Here is an 18,650-nt window from a genome sequence, read left to right on the forward strand (position 1 = left end):
TTTACGTAATAATTTAGATAGCATAAGTCAGTCTTCTGCATTTGTGCAAATAAATTAAACGGAACAATTTTCTTTTCTTTTCCCCGTAAAGAAAGGAACGGCAACGCAATTTAAAAACTGGCAGGCCGTTAGAAAGAGCCCGTTTGGCCTCTGACAAACCGAGACAAGGCAGGGCCCCTGGACTGGGCTCGCAAGTCTTCGCGGAGAGTGGACCTTACCCTGATGACGATGGCGTTTGGGGGTTAAAGTGACTTGGCCGCACCCCGAGAACAGGGTCTGGCCCCACACGTTCACACCGGGGGGACGGGTGGGCGGCGGGGGTGGAGCGGGGGAACATCAAACACAGACTACATCCTCGGGGAGACGGGCTCCAGAAGTAGCAGTTCGGACGAGGGACATTTACAAGCACGGAGTGCACAATAGTTTTGTTATTTACAAATACACAGCAGTCCTTCAAGTTTTCAAGTTTCATAAAAAGGGAAGGGGGGAAGGGACCAAAAAAAAAAAACAAAAACCCCAAAACCCCAACGAACCAAAAAGCGAAAAAAAAAACATTGAAAAAAACAAAAACAAACCCAGATTAACAACACAACTGTATCGCTCCGAGGACAACAGAGAGTTGACATGTTCACACACGTTGGTAGTATGTACATCGATTACAGAGGTGGTGACGCCGCCGGGGAGGGGCCCACGCGAGCGGGGCTCAGCCGCCCCCCCCCCGCCCCGCCCCGCCCCGCCCACGTGCGCGAGAGCTCCCACGCACGCGCACACGCACCGCCACGCACGCCCAGCCGCGCATTCCCCGCTCGCACGCACGTCCACACGCACAGACACGCCCGCCGGGCAGCAGGCGAAGGGAGGCGGGTATCACCAGTCCGCGTCCTCCTCTATGTAATAATCAGGGGCGGTACCATCAAAGAGGCCGGGGTCGAGGGACTTCCGCTGCTTCCCTCTGGCGAAGACACGCGAGATGGAGCCGAATCCCATCTTCTCTTTCTTCTTTTTCCGTTTTTGGTCTTCAAGATCCTCTAGTGACTGAGGAGTCAGGCCAAGTGGCAGAGGGAGAGGGGAGAAGAACAAAGGCAAGCTGAGCTGGGGCAGAAGACGGGGTGGGGGGGGGTGGGGGATGGCTGGTGGGGGGCACCAGTGGGTAAGGATGCCGGGGTCTGCCCCTCACTCGCTGAGCGGACTTGGGCCAGTTACAGAATCTCTCGGTGGACGACACGAGGACCCATCCAAGACTGTCATGAGGATGTTGCGAAAGTGAGGGTAAAAACGCTTAGAACAGTGCCTGGCACATAAGCGGCGTTCATAACGGCTGCAGGTGGGGTTTGTACTATCATTTAAATTCAGTTGTTTGCCTACGGCCTTCCAGTGCTCGTGGAGGGCTTGCAGAATCGCGTCCACGCATGCTGCCACGGCTGACCACAGGGCCCATCCGGAGGGGCATCGCAAGTGTATTAAGTTCACTGCGGAAAAAGTCCCCTTGGGAAAGGGGGCATAGGAGAGCCGGGAAAACCAGGAAGGAGGAAGTCTGAGCTTCATGTCAGCCAAGAGCAAGGACCCCAGACCCTAAGGCCCTGGACAAGAAGCAGGACTGGCCTCGGTAGAGCCGGCAGGCAGGCCTTTGGGTTCTAATCCCAATTATGTCACTACCCATGGAAACGTGGAGAGCCCGCAGCCTCTCTGCGCCCAGGTTTCTCGTCTGTGACATGGAGGGATTGTTAACAATAGTGACAAAGACGACGACGATGATGATGATGATGTGAAGAGGTCTTCCTGTCGGGGTAACTACGGGACTGGGGTGGTATCCGCAGGAGAGCTTTGCAAACTGTCAAGTGCTTTATACAAAGATGCAGCGTGGTGTTACTGGTCCAAAAGGTGGAGGTTAGACTAGACTAATGGTTCCCCAAACCATGTCAGAATTACCTGAATTCCAGCCACCGCCTCCCCCCCCCAACAACCTGGTGGATCAGAATCTCTGGGGTGAAGGGCCCAGGAATCTGCATTAGAAAAATCTTCACTGGTGGACCCTGCTGCAGACGAGCAGTCCAGAAGACCAGCATGTGGGACCCCAGGACTAGAAAGCTGATCTCAGAGACCCCATCTGACAGTCAAATTCATGTTGTCTTCCTCCCTACAGCCCCCTTCTCACGCTAAGGATAGAGTATTGAGAGGTTAAAAATGAATTCTAAAAAGTTTCCTGCAGCAAGGGGCCCAAAGAGCCCAGGGCCCACGTCATTAGCCTTTGGCTGCCAGGAGAAGACACTCTCCAGGGATGCGTGATGCACTTAGTAGGTCCACAGATCCAGAAGAGGACATGGAAGGGCAGACTCAGGTGCTGAGCCTGGCTGGGGCACCGACCCATGTGTGACTGAGGTAGTGGCTTAACTCCTCTCTGCCCTGGGTGGCCAAGTATGGACATGGTGGTGCTGAGGGCCGAGGAGAAAAAGGGTGAAGTCACGGTCAAGGTGGGGTGGAGGGAGGGCCTGAGTGGCCAGGGAAGGCACACCTACCTGTACAATGGGGTTGTGCAGGTTCTTCTGGACCGGGCCGGGACTGTCGCCCTGTAGCCAAAGGAGAAGAGGAAGATGAAACAGCAAAGACACATAACACATGAGAGCAGAGGTGGCCTGTGGAGCATGGGGTTTTCCGTGGAACGAAGCCATCCCCTAGGGACCGCCCTGCTTCTGTACAGGGGAATCCACCCTCCAGCCCGAAGCAGACACTTCCAAATGGCTCAGTGACGACACCTGGGGTTCATGAAGATGCTGCCAGGACCAGGGGTCCTGGCCGGAGGCCCTGTGATGCTCTCCTGCCTGCTCTGGCTTCTTGACCCCTAACAAACACCCTCTGACCAACAAATCAGTCACTCAGAGTCTTCTAAGTTCCTCTCCCAATTGGTCCACAGAGTTAGAGCTGAAGTTGGTTATACTTGGTGCTTTTCGTAAAGAAGTATAATTTTATAGCAAAAATAAAAATAAAGAATTTTGGGACAGGAAGACTTGGGAGACTATGCAGCCTCTTATTTCCCCCACAAACAACACAATGAATCTCTTATTTTGTGGAGGGCCAAAACAGGGCTCATTAGCCTGATTTACAGGTACACAGAGAGGTTCCAGACAGTCCAACATTATAGAGCTAATTAAAACCAGAGCTACAACTCAAATTCAAGACCGTCTGGTTCTCCCTGGTCTAGTGCTCCTCCCTGTGAGTGTGCAAAAGCCCTCACCACATCCCAGAATCAGTCTGTCCTGCCTGGGGGTGGGTACCCTAGGTCACTGGGATCACAAAAGTCATTACTAGGGATACCCCTGGTGGTCACTTCCAGAATTGCAGGCAAAAGGCAAGAAATAAAGCATGTGTCACCTGAGCCAACGTCCATCAATCTTCTCCAGCCTCTCTGTGCTGAGTCCCCACCTCTGCTCTAAATAAGTGACTAGAGCATGAAAGGAATGGGGCGGTCCTTACTCCAGGTCAGGCTGTTCCTGCTGGTACCAGGCCAAATGCCTGAGCACAGACGGGTACCCGGAGCTATTTTCAGGCTCTTCCTGGCTTACCTGTGTGCACATCTGTTGAGATGGGGGATGAAGGCGGTTGAGGGAGGGTGGGGATGGAACAAATGGTAGTCTAGTCTTTAGTCCCATCTCAAGGCTTGCAAACAGAACCTATCTGGCAGGCAGCTAAGGTAGGTTGGCCCTGTACCAGGCCATCTTTGCCAAAGTTATGGGGAAGAGGATGAGGCCAGAGCCCACTGAAATGCCTAAGTGTAGACAACTGGCTTATCAAAGCACCCATTGCCTGGCACCAGGGCTCTCTGTAAAGTGAGCTTGGGAATAAATATGCCGCATCTGCTGCCTGCGGCCTCAGGTATGTGCCAAGGCCAAGTTGGGCAAAAGGCTAGGCCTGAGCCAGATGCAATCCAAGAGGCCTTTAAAGAACCCTTTCTGCAGAATGGATTTCCCAGCAGCATTTCGGCTGTCAAAGCCCCCGGGGGCTCCCCATGGGAAGACAAAGTATGGCCCTTGGGAAGGTATTCTCAGATGCTACAGGGTATCTGGCCCACACTAAGAACAAAGGGCACTGCTGGCTGTAGGTATAACTCTACAGTGGTCCCTCAGAACAAGAGAGTAACGTCAGAGGCCCCTCTACTGGCCCACCTTCCTCGTCTTGGTTCTGTCAGGACAGCCTTTGTCACCAGGGTTCTCTCCTGGGAACAAGAGAAGAACAGATTGCTTCCTTAAAGCCCCAGTTAAAACAGAATCCGAGCCCCAAGCGGGATTCAGGCCTGAAGTGACCTCCTCCCCATCCTGACGTGGCTTTGCGAGGCCCCAGCCAGCAGTCTCTGTTGTCCATGTCACCACGCTGAGGCAACTTATTTCAAATTTAGTCTTAGCTATTTTTATTAAGTGCTTTTCATTGTTATTATAGATTTGGAAAAAAAAAATTGCTTCCATTGGGATTACTAATATAGAATAGTTACTGATTTTTATCAATTGATATTCCACCAGTACCGTTCTGTACTTCTCACTATTAGTCTAATGGCTTTTCTGGTTATTCTCTTGAGGTTTTCCAGGTAGATAATCATCCCACTGGCAAGTAATGGTTATCTTGTCTTTCTTTTGCGCTATATCCACCTCGCTGGTTAATAAAACATTGACTGAGTTTTTGAGAAAGGCTTCCTGCGTGTCTGAGGACCCGACTCTACCGTGTCTTTAGGATGCGGCAGGGACGCCCTCTGGATTTTCAGTCGCGTGATGGAACACAGGTGAAAAGCGGTCCCCACATCCTGACCCCAGTGTTTCACATTAGAGCCTTGACGTGGCATCTTCCTGTCCTCAGATGCTTGACCCACCCACCTTTGTTCACCCCCTCACTCCTGGGGAAGCCTGTCTGTCCCACCAGCCATCAAGAGTTAGGTGGCTACGGACCTGTGCCTCTTGGTAGCTGGGACCCAGTATGAAATCAAAACCTGTGTAATTAAGTAAGCAAAGCAAACATAACTTAGAACAAATTCACCGGATGCCTCTCCAGAGGCAAAATGTGCAAAAACTCCTGGAGAGTCAAAAAAAAATCCGGCTCATGGCTGCAGGACCAAGAGCTGGCTCTACAGGGAAACAGGGGTGGTGGTGGTGAGGTCCTGAGCCCTGGAAGGTGTGGTCTGGGAGGAGAAGCCTACGGCCCCAGACATAGCCCACCAGAGATAAGCCCAGGCTGCTCAGACCCTGAGGCCGACCAGGCCCGCCTTCCTCTGGATTTTCCTTGCCCTCCCGGACACAAGGAGCCAACAGGCCTCATTTCTTTCTCTCCCCACATCCATCTCTTCTTGCAAAAGGAAAGAACAGAACAGGAAATGCCTTCGCCAGAATGCTTCCTGGGTGGACGAGAGGAAACAGCGGGTAGGTCTTCACCCCCTCCACTCCCACCCCTGCGGTTTCCGGGCGGGGCCCAAGGCCCAGGCCCTGCTGCTGCTGGCCTTACGTTGCAGAGGGAGTGCGTCCGGTGTCGAGGGGAGTTGATGTCGCTTGGCGTGGACGACCGGTCGCCGTCGGCGGCAGATGCGTCGGAGATGACGGAGGGCTGCCGGGAGTGGCAAGGGCTCACCCTGACCGCTGGAAAGCAGGGACAGCTGGTGAGTGGGGGATGGAGAGAAGGTCCTTGCCTTCACAGCCTTGCAGGTCAGTCCACCCAACGCCCCCATTATACAGATGGGAACACTGAGACGTAGAGAAGAGACTTGCCCAGCTCTCCGCCCCTCTATTTCACAGCCCCACGGGTCACCAGAGAGCCACTGCCAGCAAGAATCTCCAGCCTCTGGATCCAATTAGGCCCCCTCCTAACCAGGGTGAAGGGGAAGGGGCAGGAGTCTCCAGGGGCCTCGGTGACTGTCCTCACAGTGCTCCAGCCACCTGGACGTTCCCTAGGCCTGGTGCAATCCTAACCCATGGTCAGTACCAGCTTCCCAAGAGAGAAGCCGTGAGGCTACCACCAGCTCCTCTCTTTCTCCCACTCCCTCACCCCACACCCGATCTGCAGCAGCGCCTCCAAACACAGCCCCAAATCTGGCCACCTCTCTCCAGCCCCACTGCCACCACCCAAGCCCAGGCCACCACCGTCTCTTGCCTAGAAGACCATGGCGGCCTCCCAGAGGGCCTCCCTGCTTCCTCTCCTCACTGCCATGAGAGCCAGGCATCCGGTCTCTCTTTACCTGGGGGTAGATACGTGCGGTCCTCCTCCAAGCCCAGGGCGTACAGCCCTGCCCACCCCACCAGCCTCGGCTCACGTCACGCCAGCTTTCTGATGGAGCCCGACACGCACCATCTCCCTCCTGCCTCACCCTTCGCTGGTCCTGCTGTGCCCAGCAGGCACATTCTCAGCCTTCAAGTCTCAGCCTGTCCCGAGAGAAACCTCCCCCTGTTATCAGCTCTCCCCACGGTCTTTTCTTTCCCATCAAAGCACCCGTTTTCCGTTGACTTCTCTCCCTGCACCGAATATAATCTGTAATCGTTCTTTGTCAGTTTAGTCACGTGTGTTTTCTGTCTTCACACCTACAATGCCAGCTTGAAGGCAGGCAGTCTGGGTGTCTTAGCCATGTCCAGCCCCAGAGCTCACGGCGCCTGGTGTGCAGTAGGTGCTTAATCAATAGTAGATGAATTCCTGGAAGCCCACCCAAGTCCCCCAGCAGAGCGCTCTCCTGTCTGCAGGCGCTGGATGGAGGAAGCACCTTCTGCTCGACAGGACTGAGGACCTACTGTGTGCAGGCAGCATGTGAGCAGGAGGGCTACATTACTGAGAAAGACAATCCTTGCTGCCCATGGCCGTATGGTCATACGGAGGAGTGTGGGGCTTTGGAGTCAGGGACTTGGGTTCCCAGCTAGGTGACGGCAGGACCCGCAGGCTCCAGCAGCCAGCTGCCTGTCTCCAGCCTGCATCTGTCACACAAACGCGACCACTCGTAGGAGGGACAGAAAATGGAGCCGAGTGGGCCGCAGATGTACAGAGGAGTTTGGGGCTTCTACTGTGGCCCATGGGTACGGACGCTGACCACAGGCTGGGCCCCTCTTCCCCTCAGTGCCTGCAGCAAACACCCCTAACACTTATTTCGGGCCCTCCCACGCATCCAGCGATTGCCTGGAGCTGTCAATCAAGGAGCTCTCACTGTCTCCTCTGCCAAAGGACGCCCATGTGACCTAGACTGGAGAATCAGTGCATCCACTGCCAGACACAGTGACTGGTCCCCAGAGGTAGGCATGTGACCCTGGCTGGCCAATCAGAGTCCTTCTTTGGGATTTAATATACACACAGAGAAAGATTTCTCTTTCTCAAGACTTCTGAGCTTCAAGGGCCCTAAAAGCCTGAAACGGCTGGAGACTCTTTTCTGCTTTGTGAAAAGAGGTGGCCTAAAGATGAGGTCGAATGGAGGCAGGCCGAGCTGAGAGATGGAGAGAGTCCGACAGACCCAGGTATTGTCTGAGCCTTGGTATCCAGCTATGCCTGAGGTCCCTCTCTGAGACTTTTCAGTCCCCTGAGCCATGGCCTCTGCCCTACACCCCCCTAAAAGCAGCTATAGTGTGAATAGAGACGCTGCCCCTCCCAGTGGGCCAGATGGCCTCCTGAGACACCCCCGGGGCTGTGGCCGGGCCGGACTCACCTTGCCGGTCCCCAGGGTGGGGGGGGTGTGAGTGGTAGAGAGTCTGCTGGCTCTGCCGGATGGCTGCGGTCAGTGGGAGGTCCGCCTGCACCACCCACTCCTGGTTGCCATTAAGCACCGTCTCGCCCGGCATGGCGAGTGAATGCCGCTTAGGGACGTCCTTGGTCAGCGTGGCTAAGGACTGCTTGGCCTGGAGAGAGAGCCGGGGGACAGGAAGAAGACGACGTGATCAAGGGGGCCTCTCGGCCTACTGCCTGGCCATCACCCGCCGTCGTGAGAAAGCCACGAATCCCACCTCTGTGCCGGGGTGTCTCCGGCTCTGCACTGCGTGCCAGTCAGTACCTCACATGAGGGTTTGCTTTGGGGTTACTTACCCCTTAGCTCCTGCCAACGCAAAGTGAGAACACAAAGGGGGACCGAGGACACACTTAGCGCCCATTCTTTCGGGTTCTCCAAGAACCAGCCGCGATTTGAATGAGATGCTAAGAAAATGGCGTTTTGCGTTTCAGCACCTTACCTCCTCCCAAATTCAACCTCCGATGGCCCCTTCACAAGGTGCTGTGCAACACAGGCTGGGGACAGGGCAGACCCGCAACCCGGCTCTCAGGATCACAGGCGAATACGTGGGACACGAGGAAACCCAGGGACAAGCATGCGGCCGAGTTCGGGCAGGTGGGATAGAGAGCTCTTCCTTTCTCTGTCCTGTGACTGAGGTCTCTCCCAGCATTGGGTTATCCCTCCCAGGGTATGTGGGGTTGTATTAGAAGTGATCTCAAATTATTTGGGGGAGAAAAAGGGAACATATTAGAAATGTATTAATGCGTATTCTTTCTTTCATAGTCAACTTCCACTTCCGCACTAGCTCCCCAAGGCTCATGCCAGGGGAGAGGGGGCACACGGGGAGGGGCCCAAGGGCCTCGCACTGAGATTTCCAGTGAATCTGGGGGTCACTACAGATGGCAGAGCCACCATGAGTGCTGGCTTTGCCCCTAAAATGAACACAGATGAAATGGAGAAACCTCGTCTCATGTCTCTCCCAGCTCCAGAGCTTTCCATACCTCCCCCAAGGCCCTGGCCTCCTCCAGGCAGAGTAGAGGTCCTTGAGAAAGAGATTCAAGCTGAGAAATGAAGTTCTTGACCTAAAGCCTGATATACCCTCATCACATTGACCAGCTGTGTTATTTTAGACAAGTTACTGCCTTCTCCGAGCCTTACTTTCCCCATCTGTGTAGTGAAAAGCCTGGACCAATCTTTAGGGCTCCCTCTAGCGTGGACACCCCAGGAGTCTATGAAACCACTCCCCTTCCAGTGCCAGCCCCCAGGGAGCATAAACCCATATGGCAGAGAGAGGCCGAGCTGTAGTCAGCCCCACCCCCCCCAAGCCAGGTAGGGAGTGTAGGATTAGCTGTGCTTGACAGAGGAGAAACCAGAAACTCAGAGAGGTTAAGTGACTTCTCCAAGCATGCACGGCAGGCACAATGTCCAAGTTGGGGCCCAAGTCTGGGAGCCTGGGAGCCCCAGGTGGTTTCTATGGTGCCCACACTCCTCTGGGGCAAGGAAATAACCAGCACAAGTGATGCAGACTCTGAATCCACGAGGCAGAGAGTGGGGCGTGGCTGGTCACCACGGGATCCCCGGCACCTGGCTTGGGGCTGGGCACATTCAGTGAAGCACTCAGTAAAAATCTGCAGAGGAAATGGAAGCAGGCTTCTGCCACGTCCAGGCGGACGGCCCGGGGAAGCAACTCTGTTAGTTTACTACAGGAACAGTGGAGTGAGCCTCCTGCCGAAGGAAGGAGGCAGGCTGGCTGTGTCTTGGAGCTGCCGTGCGCCTGCTGCAGGTCCAGTGTCATGGACTCATGTTTCCTGGACCACCGCGTCTCACTCGGGACCGCATCTGCTCTCCCCTCCAGGTGTCTGTGCGTCTGGCCTCCGAGCCCTCCGTCCTGGCACCGCTCCATGCGGGCAGCTGCCCCACTCCCTTGCTTCCTCCTGTCCAATCCATCTTGGCTGCCAGGAAGGTGGACTTGGGTGGGAAATGAGCGCCCAGTCGGTCTGCCACCACGCGAACTAACCCCCAGCTCTGCCCTCTCGCAGACGTCCCCGGCCACACACGTGGAAAGCACAGGCAAGTCCAAGGCGTCCACTGAAATAAGCAGCCCCGTGAGGCCGCACAGGAAGGCACGAGGAGGAGGCCTGGGCAGGACTGCTCTCCTGTCCCCACCTGGTTTCCTTCTCCCAGGTGGACCTCCCCTCGGTCTGGGCCTGAGAGCGGCGCCTTCTAACTCAGTGGGCGGCTTGGCATCACCGCTGCCTGAAGATGGGGAGGAGCCTACGGTTAGTCCTGCAGGATGGGGCAGGTGTGCCTGTGAATTCTGAGCACAGGAATGTCTCCCAAACTGTCCACTCATGAGTTTAAACCTCTGAGACGGAGCGAAACAGAGACGTGAACTGCAGACAAGGCATGTAAGGTCTCCCTTAAAATACGTGCGTGTACTCCCCCCTCTCTCTCTCTCTGTCTCTCGCTCGTTGCTGCGTTGAGCCATCCTCCTGTGACAGTCTGCACAGCGTTTCTCTACTACTCTCTTCCAGTAAATGCAACTCAATGCTGGGAGCTCCCTCTGTACCTCCAGCCCCTGCTGAGAACCCTGAGCCCGCAGTTTTGAGCTCCTGGGAACTGGAGAATGGGCTCAAACACCCTCATGTGACAGAAGTCAGACAGAACCGGGTTCAAACTCCACTTCTACTATTTGACTTGCTGTGTGATCTGGAGCAAGTTACTCCCCCACTCTGAGCCTCAAGGTCCTCACAGTAAGATGGGGAACTGAGAGGGATTACTTTTACAGGTAGGTTGTGGGATGAGGTGGCCCGGCACAGCGCCTCGGAGCCTAGGCTGTGGCATCCAACGGCCTGGATTTGATCCCAGGTCTGTCACTTCCTAGCTGGGGGATCCTGAGAGAGGCCCCTCACCTCCCTGTGCCTTCGTGCCCTAGTCTGTCTGATGGGGATAACATGGGTTCCATGGAGAGCGCTTAGCTGATGGTTAAAAAAAAAAAAAGCTCAGTGAATGTTGGTGACTGCTATTCTGAAACAGTTTCCATTTCACAGGTAGGAGTCAGACGTGGAATAATTCACATGAAAGCCCAGGATACTGTCTGGTCTATTGTCCTGTTCAAAAAGTAGCAGGCTGTTAGGATTACTTATGCCTCCCTGAGATCAGACAATCTGGGAAGTGGAAAGGGAGAGCGGCGCGGGGGCCCTGCCCTCCCCCACCCTCAGGTTCCTAGCTGCCTGGAGGCCAGGATGTACTTCCAGTCAGAGAGCAGGCCTGGCCCCGGAGGGATGCTGTGAGTGGCGGCTAAAGGGAACGCTTTACCGGCTTTCCAAGGAATTTGAGCTGGGCTAGGGAACATCTCTCCCGCCGAAGGTGGGGCGGACCCCGGGGCAGGAACCTTCCAAGCAAACACGAGAAGCGGAGAAGCGTCGTGCTCCCGTGGGCTCCAGCTGCAGACGCTGCATCTGCACCAAAGGGGCACGACGCCAGCTACAAGTTGACTCCGCCGTCCTCTTCCTGGGCTTACCGGCCGCGACCCCGTCCCAGATCCCAGGCTGCAGTAGCCGCAGGTCCAGCATGGAGGTGCCAGCATGAGCTGATGAGGCGATACTGGCTCCATACCATCTCCAACAACCGCAGGCCCGGGGCTGGAGAGAGGCTCTGCGGGGACAGTGTCGGGCTCGGGTGGGCCCTGACCTCATGTGTGTGGCCGGGGGGTCTGAGCTCAGACCCAGTGTTCAGAGCTGGCTGTGGGCCAGGGCTGGTCTGCTGGGCCAGGATGGCAGCGGTCCGGGGCCGGGAGGTGTGCTTGTGTGGCCAGCTGGTTTCCTCAGAGAGAGGGCAGGAGTGGGGCCAACCCAGAGCACGGCCGTTAAAAAAAAACAAAACCGCGATCACCCTTGACCCCTGCCGCTCGACCCTGCCTCTCGCTCGTCCCTCACCGCGCCCTACTCTTGCCTGGGCCTGTGGCGGCTGTCATTTTTACAGACGAGGAGACTGAGGCCCAGGCAGCCCAAGGACACAAAATGACTGGCTAGTGGACGGGACGGGAGAATCCACGACTCCTGGTCCCGGCGTGGCCTGAGGACAGGCTGGTCTCCAACATCAGTAACAGCAGCTAACGTCCACTGAGTGTGGATGGGGAGCCTGCCCCGATTTCCCGTCACCTCACCTCACAGTCACCCTGGGAGGAAGGTCTTATACGTGTGAACACAGGCTCAGAGAGGTTAAGTCACTTGTCAAAGATCACACAGCCAGAAAACGCAGGACCCCAACTGGGGCTGTGTTAGAACTGCACGGCCAGGGCAGAGACAGACACTGAGACGAGGGAATCCCACACTTTACAGAGGGGGGGTTCTCAACCGGCGTGAATTCTCTGCCCCTCCAGGGAACACTGGCAAATGTCTGGAGACTTTATTCCCCAGAGGCGCTACAGGCATCTCGTGGGTGGGGGCCGGGGTACTGCTGCAGACCGCACAGTGCACAGGTCGGTCCCGCAACAGACTTCTCCGGCCCCAGGTGCCAACAGTGTTGAGGGTGAGAAGCCCTGTCTACAGTGTACATAGTAACGTCAGAACTGTCTCCCATTTTGGAGAACGTTGATAGAAAACTAGGTCACCAGGAACCAGGCTCCTGGGTGGGGGAGTGGACAGGACTAGCACTTGGGGGGAGCCTGTGATCTCGGGGCTGGCAGCCCTGTCTCCCGCCTGCTCAGTGACTGGAGAGGGCACTGGGGAAGGCCTGAGGGGTGAGCGATGGCTGGTGAGAGGACGCGCCTCCTTCAGGCCAGCATCTGGGTGTCCTTTCAGAGGCCCCCCCATCACGGAGCACGGGGACTGCCCACCTCCCAGCCCTGCCTCTCAACTCTCTGGGCAGCTCTGGGTGAGCCTCCTGCACACCGAGCCTGTTTCCAAATCTGTAAAATGGGCACAACAAGAATATATAGCTCACTGGAGTGACTGCTAATGGATATGGGTTTCTTATTAGGGTGATGAGATTGTTCTGGAATTAGATAGTGGTGACGGTTGCACAACTCTGTCAATGTACTAAAAATCACTAAATTTATGTCATAAAAGGACGAATTTTATAATATGTGAATTATATCTCAATAAAACAGCATATTGAAAATTTTTTACTTAAAAAAAAAAAACAAACCACAGGGTGGTCTCCACAGAGCCGGTGTGGCTACAGAGGTGAAACTGCTCCATGCGTGGTAATGCCTAGTTCGGCCAGAAGTTGTTATCCGGAAATGTCCCCTCCCCAAGGGTTGGAGCCCATCAGCAAGCACCAAGAGAGGTGTTTGCTTCTTGGGAAGCCAACGTCCTTTGACTTTTACTCGAGTGAAGCGGCCCTTTTCAGCTGCATAGGGTGTGTGGAGACCCAGCGGAGGCTGGGCTGGGGAGGGGTGACGCCTGAATTGGGGCAGGGCCTGCTCACCCCTCACCGGGAAGCTGCCCCATGGCTTCAGTGTTGTGGGCAGGTCACTTAAGAAATTACCTATCGCCAGTGCCACAGCCAGAACTCCTAGATCAGGAGTAAGCAAGTGACCCCGCATGGACCACTTGGATACCCTGTACTTGATCAGACTTTTGAAAACTGAAGTGAAATTCAGAGGGCAAAGGGTTTGGGTTCATCTCCCCCAGCAGGGCCAGGGGCCACTGAGTGGACCATTCCAGATGGGATCCTGGCTTCCCCACTCCCTGCGGCTGCCTTGGCTTCGGCCCATTTCCAAGCCTGGCCCTCCACCTTCCCACTGCACCTGTGAGCTCCTGACTTCCTTCCAGTGCACGCTGTGTGCTCAGATAGCCCGAGCTGCTTTCTGTTGCTTGCAACCCGAGGACCTCAGGCACACACGCAGGGAAGTTACCTCCCCTCTAGTCTCGTCCTGGTCAGCAGTGCAGTGAGGGGAGCTGGACAACACTGCCCAGAGCCAGCAGCCCTGGAAGCCTCCAGGCTGTGAAGTTCTGCAGATGGCGGGCAACAGAGGGGACCTCCAGGCAAGTGGACACCCCACCAACACTGGGGCTCTCACGGGCTGTGCCTGTGCTGACTTTACAGCAAACCCACCACCCTGAGCTGCAGACATTCACCTAACTATTCACACTTAGCGGAGAGGCCTGATGCCTGCCAGAGGGAGGGGGCAAGAACCTGCGTTTCGCTGGCCAGAACTAAAGCAGGTCGAGCCAGCCGGGCATGGTGAGAATGGAAGCAGAGGTGAGCTGGCTCCCAATCCTGAAAGACCCCAGAATTCCCCAGGATGCTTGAGGTTAGTGGTCCATGGCAAGGAAGACCCATCTGTCCATCACAGGACGCTGGGAAGACTTGGGAGAATAAAGGTCTCACCTCACCCTGCACTCCCTTCCCAGATCGTCAGCTTGAAAGGTTTCTGTCTGGGCTGCACGTGGCGGCAGGGCCGCCAGCACCACCGACCCCACTGGTGGGAAGACCCCAGAGAGGAGATCCAGCAGCTGGAGCTTCCTCCAGCCTCGGCAGCTCTCACCACTAGGGGTCAGCATTGGACAAGGAGACCCAGGAGGCAGAGGGTGGGATTGGTCCCAGGAGGAGCCCACAGATCCTGACTTGCCCTGGGTGACCCCTGCTCCGGAAGGAAGTGACCATAGAAAACCTCCCTGTTGTCATATCATCACTCACCATGTACGGACCGGGCTAAGTGCTTCTCTTGCATTATTTCATTGAAATCCTCCCAAGAGCCCTATGGGATATACGCGATTACCCCTATTGACACTTGATGGAACTGAGGCCCAGACAGGTGAAGGGTCCTTCCTGCCCAAGGTCACACAGCTGGACAGCGATGGGGGCTGGATTCAAACCCAGAACCCATGGCGGTAACCACACTGTTAGCCAGCATCAGTGCTGCAGAGAACGCTGAGTTCTTGCTAAGAACCGTGGGAGACTCCCCCCACCTTGGGAGCTCCCTGCACACTCTCCTCCCAGCCACCACCACATTGAGCCATGGTGGTTTCAAAGGCCCTTTAAGCCACGAGCTCTCTAAAGTTGATCAAACATCTCTTGGGGAAGGCAGAGTGGGATAAAGACCCTCACCCCCACCCCAGGACCAGATAAAGGTCACTGAAGCTCAGAGAAGTTCAGTGAGCAGACCAAGGTCACACAGGAGCAGGCAGTACAGAACTCCAGGGCTCTGGACCTCAGTTCTGCTGCCAGGCCAGGCCTGGAAACACCACCTAGACTCTCTGTCCCCACATGCAGGCTGCCCATCTCCGAGAAAAACACAGTGGAAGTATTTTGAGGGATTTTTTTGGATTAGAAAAAAACATTTTTTTTTTCCTTGAGGACCCATGTAATATAATAAGACTGATGAAAATGGGAAAAAAAGGAAATAAAAGCCACTTGTGATCTTACTACCCAGAGATAACCATAATTAATTTTTTGGTATTTTTCCTCCCAAAGGTTAGTGGTTTCCCAGCATCCCCACACGCTCGGCCCCAGGCAGGTGGATGAAAGGCGGTGTGGTTGCCACGAACAAGCAGAGGGGACATCCCAGACCCCGCCCCGGCCCTGGCCCCGCCCCCGCCCCGCCCCTGTGGACTCCACTCTGGACTCCCAGGTGAGCCCACGTGCACGCCCTGTCTCCCAGCGCATGACATCACTTCCGGCAGATGCCCCACCAGGCCCGGGCGGGTGAGGGGGCGGGGTCTCACCATGGCCAGCTCCGCCTCCAGCTCCTTCATGCGGTTATCCTTGAGGTCCAGCTGGGAGCGCAGCGCCGTGGCGTGGTCCGTGGCCTCCTTGGCTTGGCGCCGCAGCTCCCACTTCTCGCGCTCCAGCAGGTCCTTCTCCTTGGCCAGGGCTTTGACGGCGTCCTCGCTCTCCTGTGGGGAGAGGCCGGAGTTACAAGGGGCGCGGGAGCGGGCGCGGGCGCGGGGCGCGGCCTACCCTTGGCCCAGAGGGCCTTGACCCCCAGACCAGAGGAAGCGCAGGGCGGCCCCACAGCACCGCAGGTGGCCGGGCGCTCGGGCCCTGGAGGAAGAAAGCCCTGGGTTGGAGCCTGGCTCTGCCACAGACTAGCTGGGAGACTGGAACAAACTGTTAGTAGATGCTCAGCCGTTATTTTTTTTTCAACGGATAAATGAGCAAACAAATGTCCTGGGTAAGTTAACTTATCAAGTCTTCATTTCTCCATATTTAAAATGGAGGGGGAATCAATACTCCTCATTTCAAAGAATTGTTATAAAGACTAAATGACTTCATTTGAGGGAAATAGTTAAATGGAGCCTGATAAAAGTTAGGGTCATTGGTGGGTGTGGGCCTCTGTTCTGCTGTTTGGTAACATGTGTGTCACAGGAAAACAGGGACAGAGGAGACACCTGCAGCCCAGCTGCCTTGGCTGCCACGGGGCCCTGCCACCATCCCACAGGGTCACAGCCGATGACGGGACAGGCTGGACCCCCAGCTAGCTGTGGTGTCTGAATGCAGCACAGTCCTCTGCCCGTCACCCCGGCCCCAGCTCCCGGCTGGTTCTCCCGCACAAGCTGTTTCCTCCGTGATGCTGAGGCGAGGGCCATGGTCTCCAGCTGTGCTGGTCCAGCAGAGCCAGCAGGCAAGGAACAGCCGGCTGGATCGGGGGCCTGACCTCTGTTGGCAAGAGCCAATTTCAGGACACCAGGCGTCTTTCCCCCAGAGGAAGGGTCCCTGCAGGGGGCCCTGCCCACCCACCCAGCCATGGTCTTCCCATCCACCAAATCGAGAGCCAGACTCAAGGTCTCTGTGCAGCCTGGGACCGCGTTGGGAGGCAACCATCCTGCCTTGTCTAACGGCCCTGTCGCCGAAGGCCTGACTTCCAGGTGGCCACAGACTAGGAGGCCAAGGTCTGGCCCTTTCTGCATGGCTGTCACAGAGCTGTAGCTGTGGCTTAGGTTCCTGGGAAAGAGAGTGAGTCTGGGTCGAATCCTGGCTTTGCAAGAACAAGTTGCAATAACTGTCGCGCCTCAGTTTCCTCGTCTGTAACACGGGATCACAGCACCCGTCCTTGAGGGTGTTATTGTGAGGACTGGATGAGATAATCCAAGAGTAGAGCTCAGAACGGTGCCGGCCACACAGCAGGCACTCACTCATTCACTCAGGACGCTGCTCAAACGTCTCTGAGGGGCCTTCCCTGACTATCTAGCTAAGAAAGCAGCCCCAGCTGTTCCCAATCTTGTTTCGCATACCGGTACCCGCTACTGGTCATTCAACCAATATTCGTGGATGCCACCAGCAGGCACAAACCAGACAAAAAATCCCCGCGCCTGAGGAGCTTACACCAAAAAGCCCTCCTGCACGCGCTCTAGGCCGCCAGCAGACACCCGGGTCGCAGAACAGCAGCCTGGCAGACAGCAGCCAAGGAACGCTGCTGAGTAAAAGAACGGGTGTCTGGCAGCTGCTGTGGCCGACTCCAAAGGCCGTCACGGGGCAGCTCTCCCAGCCGGGGGGCGCGGAGGACACAAGTGTCTGTGTCACCAGCCCCAGGCTTCTCAGTGTAGTCTAGAGGAGGTGGTGTGTGTGTCAGGGGGATGATTCCTTCCAGGACGTGTCTCCTAGGGGTCAGGGTGCCCGGGTGTGAAGTCTCAGCTCCATCCACTACAAGCTGTGTGACACTGAACAAGTAATGCAGCTTCCCCAAACCTCAACCACCTCATCTATGAGAGAATGACACCATCACATCCCAGGGTGATGGTCAGAAGAAACTGGTAATGCGAGATGCAAAGCAAAAGATGGCACTGTTGCAAAAGCCCAGGCAAAGCTGTACTCTCGGGTTCTGGAAGCAAGGCTCTCCGTGCAGAGGGGCACTCCACGGCTAGTTATTTCTCTTCTCCTTTCTCTTTGACGCTGTCTTCAGGTGGGGTCAGTGCAACAGCTGACAGGTATGGCCTCCTGGGTCACATGATGGACCAACCAGCTCCTTCCCCTGGAGCTGGGGACCACGTCCCCGCATCTGCCCTCAGCACCTAGCAGCAAGCCTAGATCCTGGAATGTCCCATGAAATGAAGTGTGTGGATCAGAACCCCTGAGAGTTGGCTGGTGTACAAGTGGCTGCCTACCACGTATCCCTGAATTAGGAAGAAGGTCCGCTAGGACCCCCAGGATCATTTTCGTCTCTGTGTCTCTTTGCAGTCAGTAGCTCCACTAGTTGTGAGCAGACCGAGGGTTCCAGGCTGGGGGGAAAGGCTGTAGGTGCTTTCAGCCTCGGTGAAAACTCTGACAGCCCCTCCCATGATCACATCTCTGGCAGCAGGAGTGCAGGTCTCAGTAGCAACTGTCACGGACTGTTCTGTACACATGTCAAGTACGGCGCTGAGGTTTCAGATGCATTATTATATTTAAACAACCACCTGTGAGGCAGGATCTATGATTATCTCTATTTTACAGATGAGCAAACTGAGGCCAGAGAGGTAAAATAACTTCCGCAGCCCCGCAGATAGTGTGGTGGAGGTCTCAATCCTTGCTGGCAGTGGCGGCAGGAAAGGAACTGAAGGAGACCTGCCTGGGGCGTTGAAACCTGACGGGGATCAGGGTGGCCGTAATTTAGGCCCAACTGTTTGGGACCTTGGATGCCAACCTGGGAGCTGAGGTCCCTCTGGCGACTTGACCTAAGTCAGTTTTCGCCTCTGTAAAAGGGGGATGATGGGGACAAGCATACCTCATAGGGTTGCTATTAAAAATAGCAAATGTAAAGAGATTAGGACCAAGCCAGCATACAGTAAGTGCACAATTAATGTTTGCCATTATTAATATTATCCTGTGTCAGGTGGTGATAGGTGGTCTCTAAAGATGGCCATCGTCATAGTCATTGTTAGGGTGCTTATCTAAACAGAGCCATCTTGTTTGATCCGCTTAGCCTTTTATCAGCATCACATTCCATTCATTTTCTTTCTTTCTTCCTTCCTTCCTTCCTTCCTTCCTCCCTTCCTCCCTCCCTCCCTCCCTC

General features: G+C 55.6%; 1 protein-coding gene across 1 annotated transcript in view; it reads right to left on the reverse strand.

Moving 5' to 3' along the window:
- Positions 1 to 736: 736 nt before the first annotated feature.
- The window catches only part of KAZN (kazrin, periplakin interacting protein), a 1,042,391-nt gene continuing 1,024,477 nt past the window's right edge, over positions 737 to 18,650 (reverse strand). The window contains 5 exon segments of the mRNA XM_028487818.2: positions 737 to 1,035; positions 2,517 to 2,567; positions 5,482 to 5,612; positions 7,652 to 7,841; positions 15,385 to 15,555. Coding sequence (XP_028343619.1) covers positions 868 to 1,035; positions 2,517 to 2,567; positions 5,482 to 5,612; positions 7,652 to 7,841; positions 15,385 to 15,555 — 711 coding nt within the window. The 3' untranslated portion in view covers positions 737 to 867.

Source organism: Physeter macrocephalus, chromosome 3, assembly GCF_002837175.3.
Source record: "Physeter macrocephalus isolate SW-GA chromosome 3, ASM283717v5, whole genome shotgun sequence".
Taxonomy (NCBI): Eukaryota; Metazoa; Chordata; class Mammalia; order Artiodactyla; family Physeteridae; genus Physeter; species Physeter macrocephalus.